The sequence below is a fragment of the Balaenoptera borealis genome, assembly GCF_965194805.1.
Source record: "Balaenoptera borealis genome assembly, chromosome: 12".
Taxonomy (NCBI): domain Eukaryota; kingdom Metazoa; phylum Chordata; class Mammalia; order Artiodactyla; family Balaenopteridae; genus Balaenoptera; species Balaenoptera borealis.
Window position 1 is genome coordinate 9,915,862 of NC_138869.1, and position 17,662 is coordinate 9,933,523.

At 40.4% G+C, this 17,662-nt stretch overlaps 1 protein-coding gene across 10 annotated transcripts in view; it reads right to left on the minus strand.

Moving 5' to 3' along the window:
- ATG7 (autophagy related 7) overlaps nucleotides 1-17,662 on the minus strand; it is a 237,849-nt gene that overhangs the window by 104,784 nt on the left and 115,403 nt on the right. For 8 of the 10 annotated variants that reach the window (XR_014232333.1, XR_014232334.1, XM_082345567.1 and 5 more), the window contains one exon: nucleotides 12,922-13,044. The exons of the other annotated variants lie outside the window; for them this stretch is intronic. Coding sequence is in view for 6 of the 8 variants with exons in the window: in XM_082345567.1 (XP_082201693.1) it covers nucleotides 12,922-13,044 (123 nt within the window). In the remaining 2 variants the exon portion in view is untranslated. The remainder of the gene's footprint in view (nucleotides 1-12,921; nucleotides 13,045-17,662) is intronic. 10 annotated transcript variants of the gene reach the window in all.

Sequence of the window (17,662 nt, forward strand, 5' to 3'; positions counted from 1 at the left end):
CTCTTACCCTAATGGTGTGGTTCTAATCACCGCCCCTGCCTGTGACCCAAGGTGGCCAATCACGGCAGCCCATGCCTGCCGGCTGCAAGTGGTCCAGAGAAGGCATGTGACTAGGGCTTGGTCAATCACAGTCTGGGTCTGGGGTTTTCCTTTTAGAGTCACTGGGGAAGATGCTCTCAAAGGAAAAATGAGATTTTGGAACTTCCTGAGGCCATGGTTTTTGCTAAATGGGAGGGAAAAAAAAACCAAAACCGGTTTGCAATCAGAGAGAATGAAGCCAACAGAGAACAGAGATGAGCAGTAACTACAAAGGTGGCTGCAACACGAAAAGCCCCAATCTAGAATCCTTGGGGCCAGGGTTCCATGGCCTCGTTACAAATTCCTCGTTTATGTTAAAGCCAGTTTGAGCTTTTGGTTTCTGCCACCATAACCAGGGTCTGGATGGCTACAGAAGACTTTTCATTGAAAACGATTGCTATCCCACAGCAATTCACTGTATTTGTAATGGGGAACTCAATGCTTTTGTTCTGCAACAAGATATAAATATTTCTAGTTTATCACTTACTTTTTAAATCAGATAGCTAAATAACCGCAAGTGGGGGCAAGCTCTTAATTTCCCTTTACAATTTAGGAAAAAAGGCCAGGAAGAAAGAAGTTCTCTCTTACCTGCCCTTTTCCCATTGGTATGTCTGGAGATGGAAACATGAATGAGTATAAACCTCATTCCCACAGAGTTTATTAAAAGCCAGTCTATTCTTAAAAACTGTTCAGAAGTAAGAAGTAACAGTGATGCTGGTTTCCTAGGCCCTGGGATGGATGGTACAGTGCAAGAAACCATGCTACCCAAGGACACGGTTGTTAAGGAAGCAGACAAAAAAGCAAAACTGCTTTCTTAAAACTGCTCAGCGCTGATGTAGTGGTACTCTCTACAAAGCAGAGCACATCCATGTCTCTCCTCGTCCACCTCCCTCTCTGCTCCCAGGCTTGTGAGTGTCCTGTAAGCCTCAAGATGCAAACACTGAGCACAGCTATGTTTAACTAGTCAAGTTAGCAAATCAGTTCACTTCTCCGAGCCTTGACCACCACATCCACAAAATGGGGTCAGAGCCACCTCATAAGATTGTTTTGAGCGTCAAAAGGCTAGGTACCAAAGTGCCATGAAAATGCCGGCTGATGTAATCAATGGTGGTTGCTATGCTTCTCATGGTACTTTCTGTCAGAGATCCAGGCTGCACCCTGGGCCGTGGGCCATTCTGGAGTGGCTTCTCTCATTCTCCTTTCCTGCACTCGGAGTCCCATCTGTGAGGCCCGGCTCCAAACCCACCTCTCGCCCAGAGCCCTCTCGCTGTAGCTGATGCCCTGAAATCCTGCAGGTCTTGCTGTATCACGTGCTCAGCTCCTGGGCATGCCCAGCGCCCCGCAGTCATCCTGCACACACACCGCGGGCTACCCACTATCCGTCTCGTGAAGGCCGGGCTTGTACCTCTTTGAATCCCCACCCGACCATGAAATTGGAAAGGGGCCAATAAATATTTGTTGACCAACAGAAGCCATGATTAAATATGAACAGTATTTTTAACAATATACACCTTAGAATATTTCATATTCCCTTCCCTCCCTGCTCTCCCACAGCTAAGTGAGAAGCAAGACGGAGCAAAACTAAGATTTCAGAACCAAGAATCAATTTAATTTTACAGTATCAAAACATGGAAATCCCCCAAATTCAACACATAGCAGCTGTTATGTTTGCAAGTGAGAAGGGTCAGCTGTAAAAACATAGCCCCTAGAATCATGGTCACAGGGCAGACTGCAAGAACACCTCCCCAGGACCCTCCACTGCAGACGCATCAGGAAGTCCGCGCAGGCGCGCCCTGGGCCAGCAGCTCTCTACTTCCTAATCCCCACTTTCTCTTTCACAGACTGAAAAACCCCTCCTACCCAACAAAATGCACTATCTTTTTTTTTTTTTTTTTTTTTTAATTCAAAGTCACACATAACTGCCAAGCAGAGCTTCGGAATGGGTCAAGCTGTTCAGTATTCTATTCTACTCAGAGACGACAGAATTCAGGGGGCAGAGATGGTGGTGCGGCAACAACCTGATGGTTTAGCTGGTCGATGTAATCTCATGGTTTAAATGTTTTATTTCTGTTTGGCTTTTCCAAACATCAAAAATAAGCTCCACAGTCCCATTCCTACCTCCTCAAAGCCTCAAGCACTGGAGGGTGGATTGGCTATCAGGGCTGCTTCAATCAGACCAGGATGCTCAGGTAATAGCTGGAGATAACCTCACCTGGAAGAGGCCTGCCTGGGGCAGCAGGACGGCTGGGGCACCTGCCTAACAGAAGAACTGTGTCTCCTCATGTAGAGATGAGGGCGCCAAGAGAGCTTAATAGATGTGCTCAAGTTTATATACCAAGTGACTGATGCTTAATTATTCTTTAAAAACTGTTTATGTATAAAGTTACAAACTCAAGGAGAAAGCAAACAGTGGCTTAAAGGGTGCCTTTAAAATCCTGTGGACTATTGGGAAATTTTGAATATGTGCTGGATTTTGGGTGGTGTTATGGAATTATCATTCACTGTTCTGTGACGATAACAGTATTCTACTTACACAGAAGAGTGTCTGTATGACTAGCAGATTCATGATAAAAACTTAGGGGGGAGGTGTCACTGTATATGGAACTTGCTTTCAAATGGTTCAGGAAAAGAGAAATTGTGTGAATATGTATGTGGTGTGTGTGTGGAAAGAGAGCGCAAGAGAGAAACTAGGTGTGGCAAGACGCTAATAGAGGAATCCAAGGGGAAGGTATTGCGGTACTCATCTTACTTTTCTTTAAACTTTTCTGTATGCTTGAGAATTTTCAAAATAAAAAGTCTTGGGAAAAAATAAAATCCTGTGGTAAAGAGGGAAGTTAAAAACATTCAGAGCCAGGTTGGGATGTGGATCTGTCGAACACGTGCTTCAACTCACAACAACAGAGTGCTCTCCCCTTCCTCTCACCCCTCCATGAGGGGCTGACATTTTGACAATCTTCTCCCAGAAAGCCCACAAGGGAGGCACTTGGCCAGTGGGCCCCTTTAGCATCCCACCCTCAACAGAGTATTCACTGGCTATCCGTGTTGCAGGAAAGGGTTAAATGAGGTGCACAGAGACTAAGGCTTTGAAAACTAAGACGCAATAAGAACATGAGAAATCACTGTTGCATCTACACCAAGTTCATTCCTACAAACAGCGAGCACACTGTCACCAAGAGAAAATCACCACTACCACCAGGAACTGGACAGAGAAAGGAGAGGAGGCAGAAGCCCAGAGAGCCCCAGCTATGTGCCTTGGGGCTGTGCGCTTGCCTTCTTTTCTTTTTAAAACATCTTTATGGAGAAGTAATTCACATTACCACACAATTCACCCATTAAAGTGTATAATTCATTGGTTTTAGTACATTCACAGGGTGCAACCATTATCACAACCCAAGATTAGAACACTTCGTCACCTCAGAAAGAAACCCTTACCCATAAGTGGTCACTCCTCATTTTCCCCCCAAATCCCCATGCCCACTCCTCGGCAACCACTAATCTGCTCTCTGACTCTACGGATTTTTAAATTCTGGACGTTTCATATAAATGAAATACTATAATATGTGGCCTTTTATGACTGGCTTCCTTCACTTAGCATAATTTCAACCTTCATCCGCGTTGTAGCTGTCTTTCCTTTTTATTACCAAATAACGTTCCATTATGATTCCAAATGTAATATCCACATTATATTGATCCATTTACCAGTTGATGGGCCTGTGGGTTGTCTCTACCTTTTAGCTATTATGATAAATAATGCTGTTATAAACATTTGCATACAAGTTTCTGTGTGAACGTATGTTTTCATTTCTCTTGCTTACATACCTAGAAGTGGAAGAGCACAACCATATGGTAACTCTATTTAACTTTGTGAGGAACTGCCAGACTGTTTTCCAAAGTGACTGCACCGTTTTACATTTCTACTAACAGTGAGTGAGGGTTCCAATTTCTCCACATTTCGCCAACACTTATTACTGTCATCTTTTTGATTATAGCCATCTTAGTGGGTGTGCAGTGGTATCTCACAGTGGTTTTGATCTGTATTTCTCTGATGGCTAATGATGCTGAGCATCTTTTCATGGACTTACTGGACATCTGTACATCTTTGAAGAAACAGCTATTTATTTTTTTAAATAATATACATATATTTATTTATTTATTTATTTTGGCTGTGTTGGGTCTTCGTTGCTGCACACGGGCTTCCTCTAGTTGCAGCGAGCAGGGGCTACTCTTCGTTGTGGTGCATGGGCTTCTCATTGCGGTGGCTTCTCTTGTTGCGGAGCAGGGGCTCTAGGTGCATAGGGTTCAGTAGTTGTGGCACGTGGGCTCAAGAGTTGTGGCTCATGGCTCTAGAGCACAGGCTCAGTAGTTGTGGCGCACGGGCTTAGCTGCCCCACGGCATGTGGGATCTTCCCGGACCAGGGCTCGAACCCGTGTCCCCTGCACTGGCAGGCGGATTCTTAACCACTGCGCCACCAGGCAAGTCCCAAGAAACGGCTATTTAAATCCACTGCCCATTTTTAAATTGAGCTAGATGTCTTTATATTACTGAGTTGTAAGAGTTGCCTATATATTCTGGATACCGGTTCCTCATCAGATAAATGAACTGCAAAAAACTTTTTTCTCTAATTCTGTAGGCTGTCTTTTCACTTTCTTGATAGCATCCTTTGAAGCACAAAGTTTTAAATTTTGATGGAGCCCAATTAATGTCTTTTTTGTTAGGTGCTTTCTTATTTAATGCTCACAGTAACTGTGAGGAGTAGAAATTACTGATCCCATCCTACAAATAAGGAAAATGAAGCTCACTGAAGTAAATGACCCAAGGTCTCACATAGGGCCACTGCACATGGTTCTGCCCTGCACAGCCCGTAAGGGTGAACAGAGCAGTCCTGGTCATTTGTTGGAGCTGGGCTATGAACTCAGGCCTCTGACCAAGCCAGGGTTCAGGCACTCATACACTCTATGAATGTTATGGTGTAATATGGCCGATTTTTAGACAAGCTCCTCACATATTATACATTTAACATTCTAAGGATGCTGCCATTACTTAAAACTACAGGATTCTGGAGTCTGTCTTTGGAAGCTGTATGAAAAGGTAGTGAGTGGCATGTTTTATAAACATATTTAATTAAAGTGAGGGGAGACTTGAGTTTATGAAGAAGCCAAAAGTCCTCAGTACCGAAGTCTGGAGAATAAGTTATTTGGCCAGATTGCACCATTTTGGATTTATATACTGCTACACAAACCAACCAATACCAAGTATGAGAAGTGATTAAAAGGTTCAAAGTACAGGTAGATCTAAGTCTCAGAAGAATGCAACCAGAACTGTTTCTAGCAATGACAGCCAGATATGAAAGATACTAGAGAATATTTGTATAATGTATAAAAAGGAATCAGTCTGATGCATTTGAAAACATTTTGATATAAAAATTGGCCCTCTTTTTACTTCTTGGTCATACCAGGTATACTGAATCACAATCACTGAATTACTACAGCTAAAAAGGATTTCACATTTGGTTCAATCTCCTTACTTTAATTTGGTAAACCGATGCACAAAATGTTCTCATGACTCAAGTACTCGTGAGAACACTAGCAGAAGAGGGACTAAAATGTAAGGAGGATGCAGTTCCCATGTTCTATTTCTTAATATTAGCTGTTAGAACTCAGCATTTATGGTTCTTCCCCTCTCTCTCCCACAGACCTCCAAGAGGACTGTACCATCCAAGATTCCTCTTCTAAAGGGTGGGGAACTCTGCCCAGGCTTCACTGTCCATCCTCCAACTGGATCTTTCCCTAATACCAACTTAACTAAACATCTCAAATCCATGTAGATAGCTCTGACAGCAAATAGAAGTGACTCATTTTATAAAGTGAGTTCTGAAGGGATACTGCCAAGCCTTATTTCAAAAACCAGGCTCTAGTTTCCAATGTAAGAATTAAATGGCTTTCTGCCTGCTGTTTCTGCCTTTCCCCCCTCACTTAAGGAAAGAAAGCCAAAGCTGTGTCTTGAGGGATTGCTCCATAAGGAAAAATCAAGGCAGGATACAGTCTCAGGATGGGCCAGTGCAGGTTGGAAGTGGGCTAGCAGAAGGCTTGGGAAAAGAGAAGTGGATTCACGAGCAGGCTAGGTCAGTCCCCAGAGTGATTTCTCTGCACTGGAAACAGGTTTAAGTGCTGACACGGGGGTTTCCCACAGCTTCTACTGGCCTCCAAAGGCATATTTGTCATCGGAGGCTCTTGATGAAGCTGTACATAAATATCTGACTGTTGTTAAATACAAAACAAAACAAAACAAAAATATTCCACGGGAACCAAATCAAAACCAGCTGTAAGGGGGAGAGGCCAAAAACTCAGTGTAAGTGCAAAAGTCCCAGCAGAAACACTTGTTAATTGTGCTATTTACTTTGCTAAATAGTAAACTGTCATGCCAATGAAGTTGTATCACATGACTATAATGTTTTTCATATGACTTTCCTGCTATGAGAGAAATGGGCATTTTATTTTCTAGAATTCTGTATTCTGTAGTGGATGAGTCAAAATCTGAGTTTTAATTCAAAAATCAACCCATCGGCCCAGCCCTGTTCATTTCTAGTCTGTTTATGATTTTACATCCTATGTTATAGCTGGTGTGCTAAACTTACTTTACAAATGATCATTCATTAATCCCCAATTCTGCAGAAAGCAAGTTCTGCTTAGCAAAAATGCAATTCTTTTGAAAGAATGCTGTAACTGTAATCCTAAAAACATAACTGTATGATACAGCATCAGTCAAGGGGAGAAAACATAGCCTAAAATTAATCTTGGAGTCATGAAACTTGCAAACTTTCAAGAATGAGAATGAAATATTTCAGGAAAGTTGGGTCATGGAATTTTAGAATTTGAGTATCTCAAGGATATACCAATATAGCTTGTTTCATTGACTCTTATAATCAGTGTTTTCTCTCTAGTTAGATAGAATTTGAAAATTATTTCGGGTTTCCCACAGCACAATGTTGAACTCACAGTTGGAACTAAATCAGTACATGTGAACTGATACTTGATGAAAAATAACCCTAAGAAGATAAGTCACAGCACATTTTATGAAAAGATGGCTAAGTCCTTCACATGTTTGGTTTAGACTAAGCCTTTCTTCAACAAATTCAGCAATTTAAACAGTATTTGGTGAGCACTTCAACAGCTTCGTGACTTGGATATCTTGTGTTTCATCAACTTTAAGGCCACTTCCTTTGGTTCCAACTGGGATAAACAGCCATCTAGGAGCCATATGGACCTGGGGTCAATCTCCAAATATCCAAACCCATTCTCAATAAGGATCTTGAAAGGAAAGGTCAGAACTCCATGCAAAATTCCCTACTCAGACAGCAACATTTTACGAGGGTAAAAAGCTGAGTGGGGTCTTTTAATACCTCATGGGCAGATGCACCTACAGTTTGGCAGCTAGATGGGCTACAAAGAACACGAATCTCTGTCCAATACCCTTTCCTTATGAAATGTTAGCATTACCAAAAACATTTCTGATGGGAGTATTTAAAATTTTTTAACCTACAGCTCAAGATAAAATTAATATAATTCTCATTTAAGTATTTTTCTTGCATCCTAGCTCTATAGCTTCTCCTCATTGCGCTAAATGAAACAGAATAATTTTATCTGCAAAATCAATCTACCGGTTCTGTTCTTTTTCTCCAAACTCTATCTCCATCCTATCTCTAATACCATCTAGTCGTTTTCACTCATTTATTCCACTACCTCAAAATCATCACACCCCAAGACAAACTTACCTTTGTGAGTCTGGCACCCCCTCCACCCCACTGCCAGTCCCCACTCTGCACCTTGCTCCTCGACCCCTCCTCCAACAGAAACCAACCTGGCAATTTGTTAATCTCAACAGCACTATCATTAAACTAGTAACCTGGACTAAAATAATGGCAATCATTTTTGTATACTTGATGATGGAAGGGAGATGGGTGCAAAAAACTGGGTTGCACTGGTCAATCTCACTAAATCTGGATGATTCTGTCTTGAATATCTCTCTCAATCCATTCTCTCTGTGCCCCTTTCTATGAAAATAAAGGGATTTGTAGTCTCTAGCGGGATCACCTTTGTATTCATCCTTCATAAAGGGGATATATTTAGGGAGATAGACCACAGGTGTTAAGGGATAGGAAAAAGTTTAATAGCATCCAAACATTTTTTTTCTTTAAACTGAGAAGAATTACCTTGCTACAATATGGATGAACCTAGAAAACATCATGCTAAGTTACAGACATCAGACACAAAGGCCATGCATTGTTTGGTTTCATTTATGTGACATGTCCAGAATAGGCAAATCCATCGAGACAGAAGGGAGATGAGTGGTTAGCAGGGCTGGAAGGAGCAGGTGGGAATAAGGAGTGACAGCTCAATGGGTACAGAGTTCCTTTTTGTGGGCGTGAGAATGTACTAAACTTAGGAATAACAGTAGCATAACAACTCTGTGAATGCACTAAAAACTACTGGATTGTATACTCTTAAAGGGTAAATTTCATGGTATGTGAATTATAGGTCAATAAAACTGTTACTAAAAAGTACATTATCTGATTTCAGGTAACTCCAACTAAATGCTCACAACCTGAGTAACACACTAAAGACTCCTGGCCTCTGAGTCCTTTATCCCTAGGATGCCCTGGCCCTCCTCTCCTGTCCGACTCCTTCCGTACACTTTCCCTGCCCAAATCCAACTCTTATTTTTAGAGAGCGCCTACTCATCCTTTAAAACTAAATGGAATATTTGGTCCCTGGGAAGTTTTCCTTGACATCCCTACTCCCCCAGGGAGTAACTTCCCCACAGTAAAGTAACTTCCACTGCTCCCTCAGCACCTAATATATAAATGACTAAAACATTTCTGATGATACTAGAGTTCACTATTTACGTCTCTGCTTCGCACACTAGACTGTGAGCTCATTTCATTAACTTCTGTATTCAGTCACTAGCATAGCACCTTGCTACCAAGTTTTCAAAAGATGTTCAGTAAAGGTTTTTTTTTTAAGCTAGTATTTGTACAAATACATATTTTGTAAACAATGTATCAAATGATACTGTCACATATCTTTTGCAATTCCAGTGTTGATGGGTGAAAACAGTTAGCCCAAGATGAGAATTAATTGGGCATTCCTGATTGCACTGCTAAAATAAGTTGGGACCTTTCTATATCGGACGCAGACGTTTGTATTTTTATTACTGAACATCTGTAAATGCACTGGGAATCAACTATGCAAATCAAAACACTACCTTTACACAGTGTATATGGGTATATTTTTTGATATTCATATTTATTTATTTACACACACATTTTTCACAGTAAAGTAAAATAGGCAAGACAATGATTTTTGTTGCTCTGAGGTCTGCTGGTGAGAATTATCTTTTTAAAACACAGTCCTATTTAGAGCTTTTTAAGAAAAAAGAATAATCCTTTCCTAAGACAGGAGTTGCAAATTCCAATACCAATAAGGGTCATCAACTGAAGAACATCTTTTTTTTTTTTTTAACATCTTTATTGGAGTATAATTGCTTTACAATGGTGTGTTAGTTTCTGCTTTATAACAAAGTGAATCAGCTATACGTATACATATATCCCCATATCCCCTCCCTCTTGCGTCTGCCTCCCACCCTCCCTATCCCACCCCTCTAGGTGGTCGCAAAGCACAGAGCTGACCTCTCTGTGCTATGCGGCTGCTTCTCACTAGCTATCTATTTTATATTTGGTAGTGTATATATGTCCATGTCACTCCTCACTTTGTCCCAGCTTACCCTTCCCCCTCCCCGTGTCCTCAAGTCCATTCTCTAGTAGGTCTGCGTCTTTACTCCCGTCCTGCCCCTAGGTTCTTCATAACCTTTTTTTTTTTTAATTCCTTATGTATGTGTTAGCATACGGTATTTCTTTTTCTCTTTCTGACTTACTTCACTCTGTATGACAGACTCTAGGTCCATCCACCTCACTACAAATAACTCAATTTCATTTCTTTTTATGGCTGAGTAATATTCCATTGTATATATGTGCCACATCTTCTTTATCCATTCACCTGTTGATGGACACTTAGGTTGCTTCCATGTCCTGGCTATTGTAAATAGAGCTTCAGTGAACACTGAGGTACATGACTCTTTTTGAATGATGGTTTTCTCAGGGTATCTGCCCAGTAGTGGGATTGCTGGGTCGTGTGGTAGTTCTATTTTTAGTTTCTTAAGGAACCTCCATACTGTGAAGAACATCTTCTAAACAGAGCATCCTCACCTAAAGAATACCTTTGGGCAAGAAACTAACAGCAGTGTTTGTCTCCAGGAAGAGAACTGGGTGTTAAGGGACAGGTGCAGAAGGAAGGTTTCCTTTCCACACAGGATATTTTTATGCCTTTAAAACTTTGTATGAAGTGCATTATTTATCTATAAAATTTTCTTCTTGGCACCAGCTAACATCACTATTAAGGAATGCAGGCCTGGGGTTGCCAGATCTGATTTTTCAAAGAAGCTGGAAATGGGAACATTCATATTTTTAGGTAAAACGCATAATTTTTAAATGTTGGCTTTATTCAGAATTTAACACATAGGGTAGGCCAAACAAAACACACCTGTAAGCCATATCTGGCTCATAGGCCAACCAGTTTACCATCTCTAATCTGTGATGTGTAACTTATCATTCCAAAACTATAAATGTAATTTAACAGAGGAGAACTTCAGAAAGAAAGCTAAGGCTTGCGGATGACATCACACCCCCTTCCGCCCTACCACCTAGCTGCTACTGCTCTCAAGCTTCCCCTTCTCCTTCTGGGTCTTTGAAAAGACTACAAATGTTTGACCAACCAAAACGCAAAACAAGCCAGGTTTAATGAAGGAATCTGCCCATTATCCTAGCATCTGCTCTGTTTTTAAAGAGTGAAGCGTGGGATCAATTTCAAGTTGCAATTCTTCTAGGCAGTTAAAGAGAAGTATGTGAATTATTTCTAGCTGGGTGGAAAAATTCTCCCAGCCAACTAGTCAAATGACTGCATGGTTGAAAAGACCCATAGGTTATTTTTCCCTTGCCATCAGCGCTGCTCAAAAGAAAAAAATGGGGGCTTCCCTGGTGGCGCAGTGGTGGAGAATCCGCCTGCCAATGCAGGGGACACGGGTTCGAGCCCTGGTCTGGGAGGATCCCACATGCCGCAGAGCAACTAGGCCCATGAGCCACAACTACTGAGCCTGCGCATCTGGAGCTTGTGCTCCGCAACAAGAGAGGCCGCGACAGTAAGAGGCCCGCGCACCGCGATGAAGAGTGGCCCCTGCTCGCCGCAACTAGAGAAAGCCCTCGCACAGAAACGAAGACCCAACACAGCCAAAAATAAAGAAAGAAAGAAAGAAAGAAAGAAAGAAAGAAAGAAAGAAAGAAAGAAAGAAAGAAAGAAAGAAAGAAAGAAAGAAAAAAATGGCAGCCATGATCAACATGATACTCTGAACCGTGTCTGGGAAGCCAATCACAGCTCTAAGGAAAATCTCAACGTCTCTTAAAGTCCTGTAGAGATGCCATTCATCTCCTGAAAATGAAGCTAAGACACCCTATGTGGGTCTAACTATTGGTCATAAGTGGAAGATTGCATCTGCTGAATGCCCAGAGGACACCAAAGCAAGTCAAAGAAGAATCAGTTTCAGCTCTAAGTCTAGCACTACAGGAGCACTCTCATGATTCTCTGGGGTGGCTGAAACTCTTGCTCCGGTCTGCTGAAAGCTTCACAAGATTTCATTCTGCTACTTCTACATGGTTTTCCTATACTCAGTGCTAGTTCCAGTCTTCCAAACACCAGCCTTTTCACCACCAGCTAGCGCAGTATTGGGCTTGACCATCACTCACTGACCACTGGGGCTTCCCCCAATGTTGAGCATACAAAACCCCAGGCAGAAATCAATGAACTACGTTACTCAACATCTGTTACTCAACAGAGGAACTGTTACTCTCAACATCAGTTACTACGGAACTGATGGTAACTTTGCAAGTGTTCCATTCCGATAGGATACAGGTACTCAAGGTTTTCCTTATACAGCTTACGGAAACGCTATGACAGGCCACATTTTTCCTAAGAGCTTCTTTACCTAGGCTACTGGGTGGGGGTGGGGTGGAGTCGGGGGTGGAGGTGGGAAGGGAATGGCGGGGGGAGATGTTGGTTTAATCTCATTTAATCTCATTCATCCATTTTGAGGAACTGTCTGTTTGGCCAAGTGACCCAACGGTGCCACACATACACAGCATACCTTTTTCTAAGAACAGTGAGCATTTGGAAAAGCAAAATGATAATCTATTTTGTAATTCCAGTCTTAAAAAACACACACACACCCACACAATGGTAGCAACCCAGGAAATTACGATTTGCAAAATATTCTAAATGACAAGCAAAACCAAACTCTCTTAGGTTGTCACTGAGGAAGCCATTTCGTGGCGAGGTTCCGTGGCCTACAAAGATGGGCTCAGTTGTGAAATCAAAGACATGGCCAGAGTCCAATGTCTTCCCTGACTTGCATTTTGATGTATGGACATCACAGCCAACTGTCCAAGGGCCACAGGCATGCTGTTGTTCAGTAAGGACCAGAGGTGCTTGGAAATCAATAACCTGTACTTCCTTTATCAGCAATTTCGTACATCTGGAACCTACCACACAATAACCTGCACAATGCATCATCCAGCAACTGCAGAAGGTTCATTTTCTGACAACTAGCAGACTTACTTAGCGATTTTGTTCTAAGGAAAAAATTGTCATAAACCGCTTCCTTCCTTTTCCATAAATCCGATTATCAAACAGGTTTGAAATACATCAGTCTTCTGAACAAAATGCTGGTTTTAGTCTTACCTCAGCAGCCTGGGTCTCTTGATGCAGCAACGTAAGACCAGTCAAATCCTCTAAGAAGGAATGTGAAGAATTAAACACCTTCACCAGGAAATTAAATCCTTCTCGTTCATACTGATCAAGAACCTGTAAGATAATTATACATATAGATGTATTTAAGGGGGCTGTAGGCTTTAAATGCATATTAAGAGAGTTTCACTTCTAATAATCACTTGTCAAAAATGGAACTAAAGCTAGAATTAAAAATTAAATATGGGAAAAATCAACATGGTAGGCAAAAAACTGTGAGGGCTTAGGATTTATTATTTTCTCTTTCTTAGAAAGAATGACAATATCATCTTCCAATTTAGATGATGGTATTTCTCAAACAAAGTAAGTTACATGCAAATTCACTAAAACTTCTAGAAGAGTTGAGGTTGCTGATTCTAAAGTTCACTTTTTAGGAGAAAAATAACAGTCAAGAGAAGAGCCAAGAAAAAATTTTTTTAAGGATAAAGGGAAAGCGGGGGGGACAAAAGGGTGGAAAATGTGGCCTACCAGCTAGTCAAATGCATTTAAAAAATTTTTTTTAATGTAAAAATGAATTTCACCAGGCATATCACAAAAGAAGTTGCCCAAATAGTCAATAAACATATGAAAAGTTGCTCAACATTACAAGTTATCAGGGAAATGACAACTAAAACCACAATGAACTACTACTTCATACCTACCAGAATGGCTAAAATGAGAAAGACAAAAAATACCAAGTACTGGCAAAGATGTGGAACAACCAGTATTCTCATGGGAAGGCAAAATGAGATAACTGTTTTAGAGGTTTAACATGTATATGCCCTGTGATCATGAAATTCTACTCCTAGATATATACATCCAACAAAAAATATATACATATGTGCATCAGAAGACCTGAACAAAAGTATCCATAGCAGCACTATTCATGATAGCCTCAAACTAGGAACTACTCAAGTGTCCATCAACAGCAGAATGAGTTAACAAACTGCGGTTTATTCATGCAATGGAATAACATACAGAAATAAAAACACAGACAACTACATGCAACAATATACATAATTCTCACAAACATAATGTTAAAAAATAGAAGGGAGAAGCAGTATGTGCTACAGGATTACAATTACATAAAGTTTTTTTAAAAAAATGAATCTGTGGTGTAAAAGTCAGGAGAGTGGTTATCCATTGAAGGACTGTAATTGGAATGGTGCACAGGAGAGGTCCTGAGATGTTGGTAATATTTGTTCCTTTATCTGGGTTCTGGTTACAAAGGTATACTTTGTGAAAAACTATCAAGCATGTTTTCATATACATGTTGTCCTTCAACAAAAAGATCAAAAGATAGGAGACCACTAGGCTTCTGAGAACAATGTAAGAACATATGACTACTTAAAAGCAAACCACAAAAAAAAAAAAATGACTATCACGTTTAGAAATTCAACTATCATAAGAACTGTGAACTGCAGAAAGCAAACACTGAACCATAATGCCTTGGAAATTCTCTCAAAACTCAGAATAAATAAAGAGATGAAAGTTTCAAAAAGATAGCAGACATTGAAGATAAATCTAAGAAATCAACACATGAACAGAAAGGTTGGAGAAGCAATAACACACGATATAGAAAAAAGAATTAGAAAATTTTTTTCTCCATTCAGAAATGAACACGTATAAGCCCTTCAATCCAGCAATTCCACTTCAAAGACTTTTCAAAGACTTTTTGTTGTTGTTGAGGGTTGGGGAACTGTGATTCCCTTTTTTTCAATATTCTTCAATATTCAATTATCTTTTTGTTTACACAGTGAATATTTTAAAGAAAACCTGATGATGAGAATGTTGACTCTTAAGCAGCATGCCCACATCATTCCTGCTTTTACCCTGCTTGCATGGGCACAAAGACTGATGTGTAAGGACACTCACTGCAACACCGTTTGCAGCAACAAAAGATTAAGAATAACTACCCTTTTAAAGGGGACTGATTAACTAAATTGTGGTATATTTACAATCAAGGACATAATCAGGATCCATTAAAAGAATGAGGCAGTTCTGTTTTTAGTTTTTTAAGGAGCCTCCATACTGTTCTCCATAGTGGTTGTATCAATTTACATTCCCACCAACAGTGCAGGAGGGTTCCCTTTTCACCACACCCTTTCCAGCATTTACTGTTTCTAGATTTTTTGATGGTGGCCATTCTGACCGGTGTGAGGTGATACCTCATTGTAGTGCTAACACATATATATGGAATCTAAAAAAGAAAAAAAAAATGGTACTGATGAACCTAGTGGCAGGGCGGAATAAAGACGCAGACGTAGAGAATGGACTGAGGACACGGTGGGGGGGGGGGGGCAGGAAGCTGGGGTGAAGTGACAGCAGCATCAACATATATACACTACCGAATGTAAAATAGTTAGCTAGCGGGAAGCAGCAGCAGAGCACAGGCAGATCAACTAGGTGCTTTGTGACCACAGGGTGGGAGGGAGATGCAAGAGGGAGGAGATATGGGGATATATGTATGCATATGGCTGATTCACCTTCTGTACAACAGAAACTAACACAGTATTGTGAAGTAATTATACTCCAATAAAGATTAAAAAAAAAAAAGAATGAGGTAGTTCTATAGTACTAACATAAACTGATTTCCAAGACAGAGATATATTAAAGAGCAATGTCCAGACCATGTGTCTAGTGTTAATATTTTTAAAATAAAGGTGGAGGAGGAGAGAGGAAGAAAGGGCAATGCACATACGCATAGGCTTGTTTTTGCATATATCATCTCTGGAAGAATACACACACACACACACACACACACACACTCACACACCCCTGACATCAAGTAGTTGCCTCTGTACATTCTTCTACACTACTTGAATTTTTAAAACCATGTGCACATATTACTTAGTCAAATAATATTAAAATCTCAATTTAATTTTTATTTTTTTCTTCAGTGCTGGAGAAAGTTCCCAGAAGAAGAGGAAGAAGAACTCTAAAGTCCTAATGAAGAAGTTGGAGCTAGAAGCGAGGGGTGGCTCTGCCCCGGACACAGAAATGTGTAGGTAGGGACGAGCAAAGCAGTTGAAGTGTTAAGTTAGGAGAGTAGGGAACTGGGGGCCGAGGAACTCTAGGGTCTGAACAGCAGGCAGCAAGGTCATCTGCTGCCAGAAAAGGGGATGGAGTGGGACATGGAGCTTGAGGGGGGTGATGACAGTCTGGGGCAGCTGGGTGGGGAATGTGAGAAGGGCAGCTGATCAGCAGCGCATGAAGAGCGCTAAACAATCTAAAGCCCCTGCTCAGGACAGAAAATATAAGTTTGGGGAGAAAGGTAGTTAAGGACCGATCTAATAAGCTTGAGGACTGGCCAGAAAGGGTCAAAGAATTTGAGGGGCTAGTTAGTAGCGATGAAGGGACCTCAGGCTCGTGAGGAAAGACCTGCAGGCTGGAGGGACAGAGAGGGAACCGTGGAGAGCTGGAGGAACAGGGGATGACTGTTACGCCCCAAGGCATTAACGAAGTACAGTCTTTGGCTGATTAGCCACAGTAAATTAATTTGACAATCCAATGCCTGGATAAAAAGGCACTTAATAATTGAATTCCTCAGTAATTATGGGAGTCCTTACAAACCAGAATGTTATCTCAGGAAAAATGTGCATAGAAAGTAAGTGATCTTTTTTGAAATGCTAAATGCTGTGTGTTTAGTGAACTTACTTTTTTTTTTTAAGAGGCATGATATTAATAGTGCTGTTTTTATTTTTTTAATTTATTTTTTAATTGACATATAGTTCATTTACGATGTGTTACTTTCAGGTATTCAGCAAAGTGATTCATATATATATATATATATATATATATATATATATATATATATATATATATATATATATATATATATTCTTTTTTAGATTCTTTCCCCATACAGGTTATTACAGAATATTGAGTATAATTCCCTGTGCTATAGAGTTGGTCCTTGTTGGTTATCTATTTTATATATAGTAGTATGTATATGTTGATGTCAAACTCCTAATTTATCCCTCCTCTCTTTTCCCCCTTGGTAACTATATGTTAGTTTTCTCTGCCTGTGGGTCTATTTCCATTTTGTAAGTAAGTTCATTTGTATTTTTTTTTAGACCCCACATAAGTGATATCATATGGTATTTGTCTTTCTCTTTCTGTCTTAATTCATTTAGTATGATAATCCTAGGTCAATCCAGTGATCACTTATTCCTGAGTGAACTACTAAACTAATTAAACAGCTACTTTGTGCTAGGTTTCCAGTAAGTTAAAAAAAGAAGACGACGTGGGAGTGAAAAACGGGCAAAAACTTTGAAAAAAAATTTGGAGTAACTCCAGAGATGGCACTTTGTCAGACCTTAATTATTCTCTGAGATTTCAAGACTACGTTTCCACAGCTAATTTTGTAGAGCTACAAACCTGGACAGTGAAAAAACTAACAGCAAGGGCAGAATGAGTGAAGGCCTCCCCCATAATCAGGATGTACAGCAAGTTTAAGGCTGAAACATTATTAATAGCTCTGGCTTGAAAAATATGTGGAAAAACTTAATCCCCTAGGGGCATATTTAATCATGCAAGAGTTTTCCAGTATTCCCTTTATGTGCAGGGAAGTTAATCTGTGTTACAAGTATAAGCAGCTTATAAAACGTAGGAGTTTTTTTTCCTCTACAAACATCTCAACCTTCTTAAAGGGGAAAAATGTGTTTTAAATTATCAAAAAAAAAAAAAAAGATAC